General features: G+C 38.6%; 2 protein-coding genes across 2 annotated transcripts; one reads left to right on the plus strand and one right to left on the minus strand.

The window, feature by feature from the left end:
* Positions 1-1,252: 1,252 nt before the first annotated feature.
* LOC121750797 (homeobox protein ATH1-like) lies at positions 1,253-4,344 on the plus strand. Its single transcript, XM_042145410.1, has 5 exons — positions 1,253-1,983; positions 2,540-3,340; positions 3,406-3,761; positions 3,849-3,909; positions 3,996-4,344. The coding sequence occupies exons 2-5, from the start codon at positions 2,561-2,563 to the stop codon at positions 4,158-4,160; spliced, it is 1,362 nt and encodes a 453-aa protein (XP_042001344.1). The 5' UTR covers positions 1,253-1,983; positions 2,540-2,560; the 3' UTR covers positions 4,161-4,344.
* A 278-nt stretch (positions 4,345-4,622) lies between these two features.
* Positions 4,623-8,150, minus strand: LOC121752914 (protein NDL2-like). Its single transcript, XM_042148014.1, has 11 exons — positions 7,961-8,150; positions 6,990-7,089; positions 6,481-6,578; positions 6,271-6,359; positions 6,122-6,182; positions 5,957-6,043; positions 5,759-5,836; positions 5,607-5,663; positions 5,462-5,517; positions 5,246-5,381; positions 4,623-5,155 (listed from the first exon to the last, which is right to left on the minus strand). The coding sequence occupies exons 1-11, from the start codon at positions 8,018-8,020 to the stop codon at positions 4,934-4,936; spliced, it is 1,044 nt and encodes a 347-aa protein (XP_042003948.1). The 5' UTR covers positions 8,021-8,150; the 3' UTR covers positions 4,623-4,933.
* Positions 8,151-16,659: the final 8,509 nt, after the last annotated feature.

A 16,659-nucleotide genomic window follows, 5' to 3' on the forward strand; every position in this document is an offset into this window, starting at 1 on the left:
TCACTCGTAGTCAGAAGAGGGAAATTTTTAATAAAAGGAAAATTTCAATGTGTTAATGTGTTTGTATAATCTGGTATCTGAGGACTTGGTGATTTGCATATATCTATCTGACTTTAAAAAAGCAATACTATTTTTGTCATAGAGGCCAGAACCATATAAAAATATTTCAATGAATTTATTTGGAAAATAATTTTCAAAGATGTTTGGTGAAATTGGGCATTAATAATTGGAACAGGGCATTTATATTTTCCTGTGTGTGATCTTTGACGAATTTAATGTGGGCCAATATTGTAGTAGCATATGTTACTACTACTACTATTTGGTAATGTCGTAGTCTAATCTAGTACTACTATTTTCTTTTGTGGGATTTGAGAGTATGAAACAAAACATTAAATAAAAATCTGTATTAATATCTTGTTCAATTATAAGGATAATATTATGTCTAAGGACGTAAATTATTGGAATAAGATAATTAACAATGAACACTGCAGTTTTGGTCGTTTTATGACTCAGAAATAGTGAATTCATTAATTCAAAGAGGAACAATTACTAGTACTAGTATTTTTCCTTCAATTTATCGTTAATGTCATGCTCCAACAATGAATACCTAACTTACTCTAGACTATTAAAAATAGTTGGAAAATATGTAAATTACTAGAAAAAGTTGAATAATTGTATCTATTTGATGAATTCAATTGGAATTATCTCTGATTTCACTCAGTGGAACTGGAAACTCATCTTCACAAATATACTCAAAGCAAACATCTTGTCATTCAAGTACAACTCTCTCTCTCTCTCCTCAATTCTGCAGTCTGAAACGAACACCAGCAGCAGCAAAAATAAATTTAAACAGAGGGATAGTTGTAGTAATCAATCCTCCAAAGATTTTCACTAATATTGCTTGCATCATCATTGCACATATCCAAACATGATCAATAATGGTTGCGTTGCGAGAGATGTGTGTTGATGTTGCAATTTGCTATTTGCTATTGCTATTGCTACAGAGATACAAAATAATGTCGTTTAATCGTCAATGTCAATACATTGATACACGCCTCCATTATTATTAGTTTATGTCACCAAAATTGTGATGTGTGCATCAACTTATCAACGAATTAGTTATAAAAAAAATCAACAATTCCAAAATTTTATGAGACTATTATTAAAAATTTAAATCACACTGGACCAAAATTTGACATGTACAAATAACCCAATAGTGTAAAACTAATAAATAGGTCCGGTCCATTAATTGTCATGTAAACCACCCTACTACTAAGCTCTCCCTCTCTATATCACAGAGGCCATTATTTAGCTTGCTTTTGATGAAGCCATGCACTTTTAAAAAATTCAGTGTTTTGGTTGCCCCAATTCAAACAAACCATTGGTTAATAACTCCCTTTCTCTCTCAATCTAAGTACGAATCTATCTATTTTGTGTTAAAAGAAGAGCTCTTTTAAGAAAGAGAGGAGATCTGTTGTGAACGATTCTTGATTTCTTTCTGAGCCAATCTCTGCAATCCCTCAGTTTCTTGGGCTTTGCAATTTTCTTGGATGAAAAGAAATCCCACTTTTCTTTTTCTCAGAAAAAATTAAATAAAAAACAGCTCACTTTTGCAGTTGGTTTTTGGCCTTTTATTCGTTGTTGTCTTGTTTTTACAGAATTGTGGTGGGGTTTTAGTATTCTTGCAAGAATTAGTAGAATTTTAGAGAGAGAGAAATAGTCTTTTGTTGGTTTTCTGATTATTATAAACTGTTTAGGAAGAAAGGGTAACCAATGATTTCCTACATATGGTTGTTGTGATCAGTAAAGATCAAACCTCACTTTCTTTTAGGCTGTTTATCATTTGCTTCCCTCTAAAAGTAATTTTTAGTTTCTTGCATTATTGTTTTTTGCTTGCAATCAATCAATCCACTGAAGGGGGAACTGCATTTCACCTGAGATCTTTTCTTCATTGCAAAACACTACTTGTTTGAGGATAATAAGGTTTGTTTGTTTGTTTATTATTTTCCTATTTTTATTAAATCTGTCTTTGCTTTTTAGTCAAATAGTTTTACTTTTATGACACTCATTTTATGAGTTTTCAACTCTATGAGGATCTCTTTCACAATAAATATCAAATTTCTTTCTTCATTGTGTTATAGATGATGATGTTTTGTAAGAATTTTTTTACTATGATTGAGCAAAACAAATGAAAAACTTGCTCTTTTATTGTGTTTTGTTTTAGTGTAGCTCTGGTTTAATGATACTCGTATAAACATTTTTCCAACTCTATGATCCCATCTCTTTCTCAAGAAATTTTTAAGTTTTTTATTGTGTTTAGATGATAATGTTTTGTAAAACAAATTTATGTATGCAGTATACATATGTGTAATTGAGCAACACAAATGAAAAACTTGATCTATTTTCTCTAGTGTTTGCATATTTACATAGTTGAGTGACATATCTAACTCTTGCAAGTGAGAATGAAATGAAATATGAGACTGAAACACCACTTGAATTTGGAATCCTCATTGATGTATGGTGTGTTTGCATCTTTCAGGGTAAAGGGTTGGGTTTCAATATGCAATCTAACGCTGCAACGGGGCCACATGGACCCGTTGACGGGAGCTCGTTGGCCTCGGGCTTGATCTCCCTGAGTTACACTGATTTAGTGGACCGGCATATTCAAAACCATATTATGGCGGGAATTCCCCTGCCCCCGGCCTTCGGGGAGGACCCGATCACATTAGGCCGTGACCAAATGGTGGCGAGCGGTCACGTTGGAGACGAGTTTTGGACTGCTGGGAAGTACATTGAGGGGATCAGTAGTAGCAATCCTAGTGCTTGTGTGAACTCGATGTTTGGGGCTGGGTTTGGAGGCCTTCCGTATGATGCTAGCACGAGATGGGGCTTCAACGGAGGCATGGATAGCCCCGAGCTTCAAGAAAGCTCGATCATGATGAATGAGTGGATGCTGAAGGAGCACGAGAGGTTGAGCTCGATCGACCCTAACAAGGAGCTGTCGTTGAGCATTGCAACGTCTCATCCTTGTCGTGTAGGAGGGGGTTCTGAGCTAAGCTCATCGGGTATGAGCAGCTACACGTCGTTGGACAGGAGGCGCGTTGGATCAGACAACGCGTCGTGCAGCAGCAGCAGCAGCCTCGCGTTGAACGGATCCAGTTTCTTCCTAGCATTGCAGGAGATACTCGCTGAGTTCTCCTGCTACGCCCTCGAGAGCAGCCAGGGAGTGACGTTCCCTGGCTGCTCGGGCAGGCTTGAGACGGAACAAAGCTTCGTCTCAAGCAATACCAACAGCAACAATGAGTCCAAGAAAAAGCATCTCATGTCTTTACTACAACTGGTAAAAAAAACACTAAATTCCATAATCCTTCCACTGATTCTTGATTCTTACCATTTTACACATAGGTTGACAATCAATACAGCCAATGCCTAGACGAAATCCACACCGTCGTCTCTGCATTTCGTGCTGTGACCGAGCTGGACCCGAACCTACACGCCCGGTTCGCCCTCCCCACGGTCTCTGCCATGTACAGAGACCTCCGGGGGAAGATCTGCAGCCACATTTTGGCAATGGGAGCAGCACGGCACGATGAGGGAGAGACGAGAGAGGACAGGTCGTTCGAGACATCCTTCATAGAGAAGCAGTGGGCACTCCAGCAGCTCAAGAAGAGGGATCACCAGCTTTGGAGGCCTCAGAGAGGCCTTCCCGAGAGATCTGTCTCGGTGCTCAGGGCGTGGATGTTCCAGAACTTTCTACACCCGTAAGGCGCCCGACCCTTATTCGTCTCCCACGCTACATAACCAGATACATATATATATCCTTAAAAAAATTCTTCGAAAATTTTCAGGTATCCGAAAGATGCAGAGAAGCACTTGCTAGCATTGAACAGTGGGCTTACAAGGAGCCAGGTGCGTAGAAATGATTAATTTTTTTGCAATGCTGCTTTGATTGAATCTTGATTATGGTTTATTGATGATATATATGCATGTAGCAGGTCTCGAATTGGTTTATAAATGCACGCGTTCGACTGTGGAAGCCGATGATAGAGGAAATGTATGCAGAGATGAACAAAAGGAAATCTCCAAGAAACCAAGAAGATACCAATGGCATCCGTAGGAATCTTCTGCGGTTCGAGAGCAGAAGATTCACAGTGGATTGATGATGTCTATGACGAAGATGAAGACGAAGAAGATAGGTATGCCAATATTACAAATGCCATCAAGATTTTAAGCCACTTTACATCCAAATTGTACATGTTCAAGCTTTGAGCATTGGGATCCATTTTCTTGGTATGTAAGAACTATGTTGTGGAATCTTGAATACTAATATTCATTTCTTGACAAGATGGCGTAGTTCAATATGATATCAGAACAGGACTAATTTTCGATTTGTAGACGAGATGGTGGTTCAATACGGTATAGGAGTCGGACCCTCAACATAAAATCATATGATTATGAATGCAAGATTTTTCTTTGATGGTTATTCCAACTTGGCAGCAAAGATTTCCTTTTTTTTGGGGGGGGGGGGGGGTGGTATGATCCAATTGGGAAGAAAGAATATGCCATGAATAAATAAACTCAATTTGATGAATATGCCATGAATAAATATAAAGATTACAAAATGAAATACAACGCCCTCCTTTTATTTTATATTCCCTGCGTAAATATAATTTATTATTGGAAATAGAAACAGCTCTCACTAAATTCTTCTCTAGACTTACAAGTGGGAGAAAAAACCAAAAAATTAAAAGAAAATAATTTACCCCTTTCTCTCGTGTACATATATTCTTTCCCTTTACCTATCTCTCTGCTGACATTCTTTCTATCTACAAAGCGCCTCCTATGGCTTCCTCCCCTGCTACGGTTCTTCTTTCGAGCATGCTCTAGCTCCGTAGTACACAAAAATTTTGGCCATTCTGCGCATTCATCCTCTTCACACTTGTCCCGGGATTCTTGTCTTTATTGGCTTCAACTTCAGCCCCATGCTCTCGGGTGAGAAAAGCTCAGGTGAAATGCTGGTCGGGCTCAACGGACTTCTTGGGCTTACGCTCAAGTGGGAGGGTCTAAAGAGGCCATAGCCCATGAGAAAGTATTCCAGTGGGATCAGCATGGCATCGGGTTGCTCTTCTGTGACCATCGAGCCACATGCTTGAACCTGCAACAAATCAGTGTGAGGTGAATGTGAGGGTATGCTTCGTATGAGAGCAGCTACGTGGATAGTTTAGTTTAAGTTAGGTTAGCTTACCTCAACCAAGGCACTGAATCTTCTGTCTAGCTTTGAAGTCATGTGAAGAGCTTCGTCGTGGAAAGGAGAGTTTTCGCCAACAAAAATTAAGGATCGACACTTCAATTTCCTCAAGCTATTGCTGAGGTCTGGCCTCCTGCAAGGCAGCAGATGATAGAGGTTAAACTCTATTTTGGATTTCGAAGTCTTGACCTTCTATAGTGTCAAGGAGATTACTCGTTAATAGCTTCAAGGAAGCGCAGCACGTTAGGACTCTGTCTCTCGCCCAACAACTGCAAAAGTAAAAAATGTAATTACTTATATGAGACTTGGAAACGCTAAAATCGTGATGTGTTGAGAAAAGAAAAAGCAAGGAACTAACTCTTCTGCAAGACTGGACAATATCTGACTCGGGTACATCAACACCACCACGGACTTCCTGTTGCACAATTGAAAAGAAATCCAAATTTAGCATATTTTTCAAACGAAATGATTCCATTTAACATATTTAAACAAAATGAATACCAGACAGACCTTGCTGAAGTATCGCATGAGCAACAGCTCCTTTACTATGCCACACATGCCACAAATGTAAAGCAAAGTGGACATCACCTGCAAACAGTTCACCATACTCGTGAAACTTGTAATCTCTGTTACGTTTTCCAAACCAAGTACCAAATTTCTGCAGAGTTAGAACGTGAGGAAACAAGGAGAAACAGAAAAGTAGCAAACCTTGTTACATAACCACTCTGTCCAAGATGGTGATTTGCACAGAGGGGAAACAAGAATAAGACCCATGACACGTCGTGAGTGTTTCAGCTGCAATAAAGTGGCATGTGATTTTTCTGGTGAAGACAGACAACAGAAATATGGATGCAACAGGTGAAAACAACTTACAGCAAAAAGGGTAAGAATGTAAGCTCCAGTTGTTACACCCAGGCACATAACCGAACCAAGCCTGGAGATAGATTGAGTGTGAGTTAGCTCGAAACCATGTGTATTGACGAACGTATTATCAATAGTTAAAACTAAACCACTAGAATTACCCAAAATAGTCGAGGATTTCAGCAATCTGATCAGCCAATTCATCAACAGTCAGTAAGGGTTCATCAGGGCCAGCTACAGCAGCTCCTAACTGCAATAACTCTTGACAAAGTGCCAGGTAAGAGACAGCAAAACTGAATGCATACAGTGTCAATGAAGGTGAACTACTTTGTAGATAACTGTATAAATTATCAAGGAATTACAAGACTGACCTCATGACCTGGAGGACTGATGTGGTAAATACAGAAGTTATGGAGAAGGAGAGAAAATGCTTCTGGACAAAAGAACAACCCTTGGAAACAGGACATATCTGTTTGGTGGCATGCAAACAAACAAGTCACATATCAACTGCAAATTTAGAAGTACAATGTGCTGGACTTTAAAATCACACCTCCAGCATCTTAGAGAAAATGTTTTACATTGTAATTTAAAAACAAGATATATAAGGCTAAAAATGATCCAAACGCATCTTGTAATATTTCAATCCAACTATAATAACATTCCAAAGAAGAAATACCATGTCAAAATTTGAAGCGAAAGTGGCAGCTCAAAAGTAGGTAGTTTAATGAATAGATATCACCACAATTTTTTTATTTGGTATTATTGTTAAGGAGAAATGCATTAGCAAGATTTCAATCATCGATAAGAGTATTCACAATACATAAAAAATTGGTCGAAATCAACAAATACAGTTGGTAAGAGTTCACTTCAGTTTCCTTACAGTTTAAAGCCAAATCAGGATAAGTAATAAGAGCTGGCTTGTCCTGGTCTCCAAATACAGCAACAGAGACAGAACCATAACCCGTTTTGATAATATGCTCCTGTAAACCAACATGAAAAAAGCGAGTTTGTCAAGATCGGCACCTAATCTCCAAAATACGTCGAGTACAGCAAAATATTCCACCAGCTATATCAATCTAAGAATTCTGATTCCACTTGCTTTACAGGAAGCTTTTCTTGCTTATTTAGAGACTGTAACTTGCTTAAAATAATCCAGCTAGCTTGAGCTAACGACTTTCCGTGAGTAGATACGAAAGTTATGCCATAATATTTACATTTGAAACTAACTACTAGAGTATTAAGATTGAGAATCTGAACCACGAATTGTAGCATGTAAGTATGGTTGGAATCAAAGGAGCTTAGTTCTATTTTTCCTGTCCTCATATCTTATTCCACACACACATGATCATAAGCGATTGATATACAAATAGAGTTAAAAGCACCGAAAAAACAGATGAAGATTAAAATTTAAAAAAATGATCGATGGAAATGCATCAAATGTGAAATTCACTTGTCAAAACAAGTAAAACACCCTTCAAAATATTATGCTACAAAATGAACTTCTGTTTCCCAAAATGTGATCCTTACTCAATCTACATATCAATACTACGGTAAATTTGCCGAAACAAGCTCTTTCTCCACTCAAAACAGTCATCGAGAAATGAGAATTGAAGCACTTTTTTAGAACAAAAGAAAATGCATAAAAATAGACTTCCTTCCAAATTCAGGAAAATCGCGCATTGCTACTCAAAAATGCAGCTCCGCAAACTACTTCAGCTAATAATTCGCAACTTTCTCACAAAAACAAATACGCACACAAACAACTTCAGCTGTATATGCACACAATAACACACACAACATGTATAAATGTGCGTGTATAAGCATAATGCGAGCAGAGGTTTCGAGTTTGACCTTTCCGGCGAATGGTATGGACTCCATATCAATGGAGACGGATTCGCTGGAGTCCGCCATTGCACTTCCTCTCCTTCAAATTATCTCACTAATTATTTTAATCTCCCTCTCTCCAGCTCCAAACGCGTTCGCGTTCGATTTGGTATCATCCACAGCTTAAATATACCAATCCACGTCTCTCTCTCTCTCTACACGTTTATAATATTATAATGTGTGCAAGTGTGAATATGTATGTAGAGGTGTATGTAGAGGTGAGTTGAGTCCAACGTTAACTGAGTCACCGACGATTCTGTGTTTGGGCTTTGAATTGGAACAGAGTGGGCCCGGGCCCGATGACACACTGGATTTTGACTAGAGTTAGAGGCCGACACATTTCGCTTGTGAAATGACTCAATTGTCCTCGTCACTCCTCACTGGATTTCTCTTCTTTTCTTTCTTTGCATTTTCTCTTTTTTCTTTTTCTATTTTATAGTGATTAGCCTTTGCTGATTGTGTAGTTTCATGAGGAAAGAAATATCCATCCGTCCCATTTAAATGAGATATTTCCTATTTAGCACAAGTTTTATTATGATTTATTTTATGAATCAAGTGAAAAAGAATAAAATAAAGATATTTTTTCATTATAGGGAAAAGTACCAGTTTGAAGAAGATATCTAAAAAAACATATCAGAATAAATAAAGAATTACATATTCAAACAGAAACGAAAATATTCCATGTGATGAGAAATAAAATAGAATTACTTTACAACTTTTTAGGATTCTAGGTGCTTTTTCTGTGTAATCAATTAAAGATGAATAGTATACTCTCTTTTCTCGTTAAAAATGGAGTACTACATTTTGTGATTTTATTTTAGTCTATTTACATTTAATAAATAGATCTCATAATTTATTAACTGTGAAGAACGAACCTATGGTTGTGATGATCGAAAAGGAAATTAATGAAATGACCAGATGCAAGGAAGAACACAAGCGAATTACGTGGTTCGGCGTAAGCCTACATCCACGGGCAGAATCTGGTGTGTTTCTTTATTGATCATTCGAGAGATTACAAACACAAGAGCACTCAAAACTCTCAAGAATTTACAAGATGGAAAACCCTCAACTCGCCCGAAAACTTCTTGCTTCGAGAGCTAAAAACGCACAGCTGAAAGATAACACTTCCTCTCTTGAATTCTCTCTCTATCACTTTTTGATTTCTGTTGTTGTTAGTTCTGGAATGAATCGCAACTTCCTTAAGTAGTACCGATCAAGAAAAACCGCCGAACAGTTTCCTTTGCCGAACAGCTTCTTTTTCCGAACAGCTTCCTTTGCCGAACAGCTTCCTTTGCCGAACAGCTTCCTTTTGTCCGAACACCTTTTGGCGAACACCTTTTGGCGAACACCTTTTGCCGAACACCTTTTGGCGAACACCTTTTGGCGAACACCTTTTGCCGAACACCTTCTGGCGAACACCTTTTGCCGAACACCTTCTGGCGAACACCTTTTGGCGAACACCTTCTGGCGAACACCTTTTGGCGAACAGCTTCCTTTTGCCGAAAACGGTTATAACCGTTTCCAACGGCTAGTTTCTGTTTCGGTTCCCAACGGCTATTTCCTGACTTGATTCTTCCACCAGCTCAATCCGATCTTGATGAGCTCAAACACTAACAAATCCTCCACCTTTGAGCAATCTAAGATCCATCACCACCAGTTCCACCTTCCTTCCCATACTTACAAATTTCGGACCACCCCAACCAAATCCAAGCAATGTCGGAACTTGGATCTCGGTAGGGCTTTAGTAAGTGCATCAGCCGCATTGTGCTCGGTGCTGACCTTCTCAATCTTCACCGCACCCTTCTCAACCTCATCTCGAATGAAATGCAGCCTCACGTCTATATGTTTGCTGCGTTCATGATATGTCTGATGTTTCGAAAGACAAATCGCGCTATTGCTGTCGCACTTGATCACAACATTCTCTTGCTTCACCCCAAAATCACCAACTATACCCCTAAGCCAGAAGCTTTCCTTTACTGCCTCAGCAAGAGCTATATACTCTGCCTCCGTCGTCGATAGAGCCACCACGGATTGGAGATTAGACTTCCAGCTCACCGCGGAGCCGAACAAGGTAAATATGTACCCAGATTGTGAGCGCCTATTATCAAGGTTAGCTGCATAATCTGAATCGCAAAACCCAATAATGCTATCCTTATCTCCTTCATTCTCTGATTTGAACATTATTCCCAGATCACTACTTCCTTTAAGATACTTGAGAATCCCTTTCAAAGCCAACCAGTGCTCTCTTCCCGGACAGGACATGTATCTGCTCACCACGCTTACCGCATGAGAAATATCAGGCCTTGTGCATATCATCATATACATCACACTCCCAACTATGTTGGAATAAGGTATCTGGCTCATCTCTCTTTCTTCTTGCTGATTTCTGGGACATTGTGATTTGGACAGCTTAGTCTGTTGTGATAGTGGAACTGAGGTTGTTCTACTCTTGTCAATCTGATATTTGTGCAGTACTTTCTGAATGTAGCCTTCTTGGGACAACCACAACACCCTCTTATCTGCACTTCTGAATATATCCATTCCCAAAATCTTGCTAGCACTCCCCAGATCCTTGATTTCAAATCCCTTTTTCAATAAGGCTTTCACCCTATCTAGCTCCTGTCTATCTGGTCCAGCAAGCAAGATGTCGTCTACATATAATAGCAAATACACAGCAGGTCCCTCAGACTTTGATTTGAAGTAGACACAACTATCATATCTGGAATTTATAAATCCCATACTCTGCATATGTTCATCAAACTTGATATGCCATTGTCTACTTGCTTGCTTCAAACCGTATAGACTTTTCTTTAGTAGACAAACCTTATCTTCACTCCCATGTATCACAAATCCCTCTGGCTGATTCATGTATATAGTTTCCTCAAGCTCTCCATGAAGAAAGGCTGTCTTCACATCAAGTTGGTCCAAAAACCAACTTCTTTGAGTAACTATAGCTAGCAAAATTCTGATTGAGGCATGTTTTACCACTGGAGAAAATACTTCATTATAGTCTATTCCCTCCTCTTGTGTGAACCCCCGAGCTACAAGCCTAGCCTTGAACCTAATCTTGTTCCCAACCTCCAATTTTTTCTTGTATATCCACTTACAACTCACTGGTTTTTGTGTGGAAGGTCTCTTCACAAGCACCCATGTCTTGTTTTTGATCAGGGACTGTATTTCATCTATCATAGCCTCCATCCACTGCTTGCTCTCCTTAGAACTCATAGCTTCCTTGAAGCTTGAAGGCTCTGCATACTCTATGTTTTCTGCAACACATAGTGCATATAGCAAGTATTCTTCTTCACTGTATCTTGTAGATGGTTTAGGGATTCTTCTGACCCTATCTCTGGCTAGAACATAGTCACCCAAATCCTGCTGCTCAGGGTTCAACACATCAGCACCTGCTTCTTCTTGTTCACTATGATTTCCCATCTGCTGTTCAGGCTCAGCAGTTCTATCTGCTCCAGAAACCTCCACCTGAACTGATTCCTCAGCCTCCTCAGGTTCTGGAACACCCATCTCCACCATCCTCTCAGGCTCTGGTTCTTTCTCAGAATGAGATGGCCTCTGGCTCTCTTGAGCCTTTTCCAGAAATGGCATCCTACTTTCTTCAAATTGCACATCTCTAGAGATAATAACTTTCTGATTTCCTGGCTCTATGCACCACAGCCTGTAGCCCTTCACTCCCCTTTGGTATCCAATCATCACACATCTCAAGGCCCTTGGCTCCAACTTACTTTGCCTGATGTGTGCATAAGCCATACAACCAAAAATCTTCATATTCGAATAATCCATGGCCTTTCCATACCATCTCTGATCAGGAGTGTCAAAAGCTATAGCTGAAGAAGGACTTCTATTGATGAGAACTGCTGCCATACTCACAGCCTCACCCCAGAATCTCTTAGCCATTCCAGAGCCAAAGAGCATACATCTAACTCGCTCTAGGATGGTTCTATTCATGCGCTCAGCGACTCCATTCTGTTGGGGATTAGATGGAGATGTCCTATGCCTCTTCATACCTTTCTGCTTGCAGAAAGAATCAAACTCCCCACTCAGAAACTCCAGCCCATTATCAGTTCTTAAACACTTCAAAGAACACCCTTTCTCCACCTCCACTTCCCTACACCACTCCTTGAATTTCATGAATGTCTCTGACTTTTCCTTCAAGATAAACACCCATAATTTTCTAGAAAAATCATCAATAATGGATAGAAAGTATCTACCTCCACCCAATGAAGCTGGTGTAGCTGGGCCCCACAAGTCACTGTGGGCATAGTCTAGTGGTGACCTTGAGCTGTGAATTCCTCTCCCATAGGGCAGTTTCTTACTCTTTCCGAGCACACATTGCTCACACAAACTCAACTGCTCATTGGGATTTTCCAGCTTAATCAGCTCCTTCTTGGCCAATTCTTTGATTCCATTTTCTCCCAAGTGTCCGAGTCTGAGATGCCACATTCTTAAGTCTAATACCAGATTCACAGATCCAGTAACCACACTTGCCTTTAGATAGTATAGGCTTCTCTTTCTCTCAGCCATCATAACAACATCACCATTCTTGACGATGTTCATAATCCCATCAGACAATATGCAATTATATCCTGCTGCATCCAACACTCCAATAGAGATCAAATTCCTCTTAATCTCTGGAATAAACCTCACACCAGTGAGTAACCTGATGGAGCCATCATGAAGTCTAAGCCTGATGGACCCAACTCCTCTGATTCTGCATATCTGGTCATTTCCTAACAAAACTGATCCAGCTGCATTCTTGATTTCCTCAAAATGACTTCTAGTTGGACACATGTGGAAGCTACATCCAGAATCCATGATCCATGGAAGTTCTTCCATGTCCTCAGTCACACACAGAGCCTCCGGGACCACCAACTCTTCTGCAATATCAGCATTGTTCTTGCCATTCTCTTCCTCGGCCTGCTTCTTCTTCCAAACCCAACAATTCTTCTTTATGTGGCCTGGTTTCTTGCAGTGATGGCATGATCTGGTCTCTTTCCAGTCAGCTGTCTTGTTTTTCCATGGCTTCTTCTGTGACTTTCTTTTCACATTCTTCTTGTGATCAGTAACACTCAGACTCTCAGACACCATTTCAGTGGACTTTGGATTAGATTTCTGGATTTCCTTGAGCTTTAGAGCAGAGTACACCTCTTCATATCCAATCTTGGACTCTCTACCAAGAAGTATAGCATCCTTGAAATGCTCATAACTTGGTGGCAAGGAATTCAACAACATCAGAGCCTTGTCCTCATCTTTAATCTCTTCATCAATGTTCTCAAGATCATCGATGCACTTCCCAAATTCTTCGAGCTGTTCCAACACACCTTTTCCATCAGCAATCTTGAAAGTGAGAAGTTTCTGCTTCAGGTGCAGCCGATTTGCCAAAGATTTGGCCATGTATAATGACTCCAACTTGGACCAAACTCCAGCCGCTGTCTCCTCCTTTGAAACTTCTCTGAGGACTCTGTCATTGAGGTTGAGTATCAAGGTACTATATGCCTTGTACTCTCTGTCTTGAGCCCTTGCCTTCTCCTTTTCATCAGGCTCGGGCTTCTCCCCCTCATTACTGCCTCCACCATTTAGGGTTTCCCATAAACCCTGTTGCATCAAGATTGCTTTCATCTTCAGCCTCCATAGACCAAAATCATTTCGGCCTGTGAACTTTTCAACATCAAACCTTGCTGCAGCCATTATTCAAACAGGTTGAGCGCCTTCTTGAGGACAAAGAAAGAACTCCCAAAACTTTGTGCCTTCTCGATCAATTCAGTGGGTGAAGTTCCCACAGACGGCGCCACGTTGTGAAGAACGAACCTATGGTTGTGATGATCGAAAAGGAAATTAATGAAATGACCAGATGCAAGGAAGAACACAAGCGAATTACGTGGTTCGGCGTAAGCCTACATCCACGGGCAGAATCTGGTGTGTTTCTTTATTGATCACTCGAGAGATTACAAACACAAGAGCACTCAAAACTCTCAAGAATTTACAAGATGGAAAACCCTCAACTCGCCCGAAAACTTCTTGCTTCGAGAGCTAAAAACGCACAGCTGAAAGATAACACTTCCTCTCTTGAATTCTCTCTCTATCACTTTTTGATTTCTGTTGTTGTTAGTTCTGGAATGAATCGCAACTTCCTTAAGTAGTACCGATCAAGAAAAACCGCCGAACAGTTTCCTTTGCCGAACAGCTTCTTTTTCCGAACAGCTTCCTTTGCCGAACAGCTTCCTTTGCCGAACAGCTTCCTTTTGTCCGAACACCTTTTGGCGAACACCTTTTGGCGAACACCTTTTGCCGAACACCTTTTGGCGAACACCTTTTGGCGAACACCTTTTGGCGAACACCTTTTGCCGAACACCTTCTGGCGAACACCTTTTGCCGAACACCTTCTGGCGAACACCTTTTGGCGAACACCTTCTGGCGAACACCTTTTGGCGAACAGCTTCCTTTTGCCGAAAACGGTTATAACCGTTTCCAACGGCTAGTTTCTGTTTCGGTTCCCAACGGCTATTTCCTGACTTGATTCTTCCACCAGCTCAATCCGATCTTGATGAGCTCAAACACTAACATTAACTAATTTTATTTATATGTTATTATAAAATAAATATGTAAAAATGAGATGCATATTCCATTTTTTCCACAGTTCTTTATAAATTTCTTAAAAATCATATTGATTTTAAATGAGGCAGTTAATAATAATAAACACGTAGAGGTAAATGCAGGATATGATCGATTTTAAGTATGTAGATAAATGGTTGTTGAATATCAACCAAAATTTAGATACAATTAAAATAATCGAAACTGTAATAAATTCTTAGATAATAGTTATAGATTGCAATAATAAAAGTATATAGATCCAAATATTATAAATAACGTTTGCCCATAGTTTAAAATAGAAAATGAATAAAATTATGTATTCATGTATTTATGGTGGAGATCCACTAACAATTAATACATTCATGCACAAAATCCAGAACTTAGATATCAATAATTATTATTGGTATGGTAATGAGTTTTTTTTAAAGCATACTATTAAATAATAGGAGTACTATGAACATGAAATTTGAAAATTAGATGTCATATTTTATGCATTAAAAAAGTCACAATATTTGGGCTATTTATTTTGTAAACTGTAGCCTAGAATCTATTCGGAACTAGGAAAATATAATTAAATTGTATGGAACACTTCTAATAATGGAGAAGAGGAACTAATGAACACCAGATAGTTTAAGAGGAGTAATCATTATATTTATACAAAATGGTTATAACTTATATGCTTCAACTTTTGTATTTTTCAACTATCCTCTTGATTAGTTTTATTTTTTATGCAGGTAAATTGTAAGAGCACAAAAGAGTCAATGATATGTAATGTCATGTATCACATTGTAAAATTGTATGATAAAATAATGAGAGCATGAAATGAGAGTCACTATTTGGCACATCCAAGTGAGGCCAATGCAACAAGTCTCATAGTTATTTATTTATATTTTATATATATTAGTCTTATATACTGTTGTTATTGCATTAATTAAATTCAATATTTGGAGCTACTATCGATTTCATGATGCATAGCTTCGGCCCAACCCTTTGAGTTAGGGTGGCGTCTATTGTCCATCGTCGGTGACTATCTTCGCATCATCTATATCTTTCAATGACCTTCATTATATTTGAACCCATGAGATCCGCTTGTATGATCTGTCATTGGTTTAATTATATTCTTAGCGTCTATATAATATTCTTAGCAAAATACACATTTACTTATATTAAAATATGGTTTAATTGCGTGAACAAAAACATCCATTTCAAATTGAGTTGAGTATGTGATTTTCTTACATTAACCTCAATGGGGTTATTTTCCACGATCCATTTTCTTATAGTATTATTCTTGGTTTATATCATATGGTTGGTGGTTGGTAAATTAAAAGAATCCAAACAAAAAAACCCATCATTTTTATTTCCTTCTTTCCCTAATTATACCAACCTAGGAGTGCATAAAACCACATAAGTGCGTAGTATATATTAACAACAAAATTTATATTTATATGGCGCTTATTCAGTACATGCCAACTGAAAAAACTACTTCAGCCGTCCCTGAAAAATATAAACTAGTATTTCCTTATTAGTCCGTCATTAAAAATATGAACTTTATAATTTTGCAATAGTTAAACAGCATATTACTCACTCCTACACATTATTTATTTAAAACTTATATAATAATGATATGAATCTCACTCTCTCCACTGACACTACTTACACTACCATTTAGCATCTCTTTCACTTTACCAATTATACATTAAAACTCATATCGAACCAAATATTCATACTTTTCAGATACGGAAGGAATAGTATATATCGTCACAAACTAAAATGGGACAAAACAACTTCTTATCAATTTATATATTTTGCTTAAGTCTGCCCCCCTTTGCTTTTATAAATATTTTGTAGTTTCTCATGGATTATTGTCTTTGTAGTTATTTTACATTAATTTTATATTTTCATTATCAAAAATAATTTAAGTTTGTTGATATGCATATGCTTCTAGAGATTAGAATCTTTGACTATAGTTTAGTTGTTATAGTGTACATCATAAGTTCCAATGTCCTCTCAATAACCTACCAACCTAATGCATTGATTTACTATTACTACCTTCAAAAGCATTT

This window comes from Salvia splendens, chromosome 10 (assembly GCF_004379255.2).
Source record: "Salvia splendens isolate huo1 chromosome 10, SspV2, whole genome shotgun sequence".
In the NCBI taxonomy this organism is placed as follows: Eukaryota; Viridiplantae; Streptophyta; class Magnoliopsida; order Lamiales; family Lamiaceae; genus Salvia; species Salvia splendens.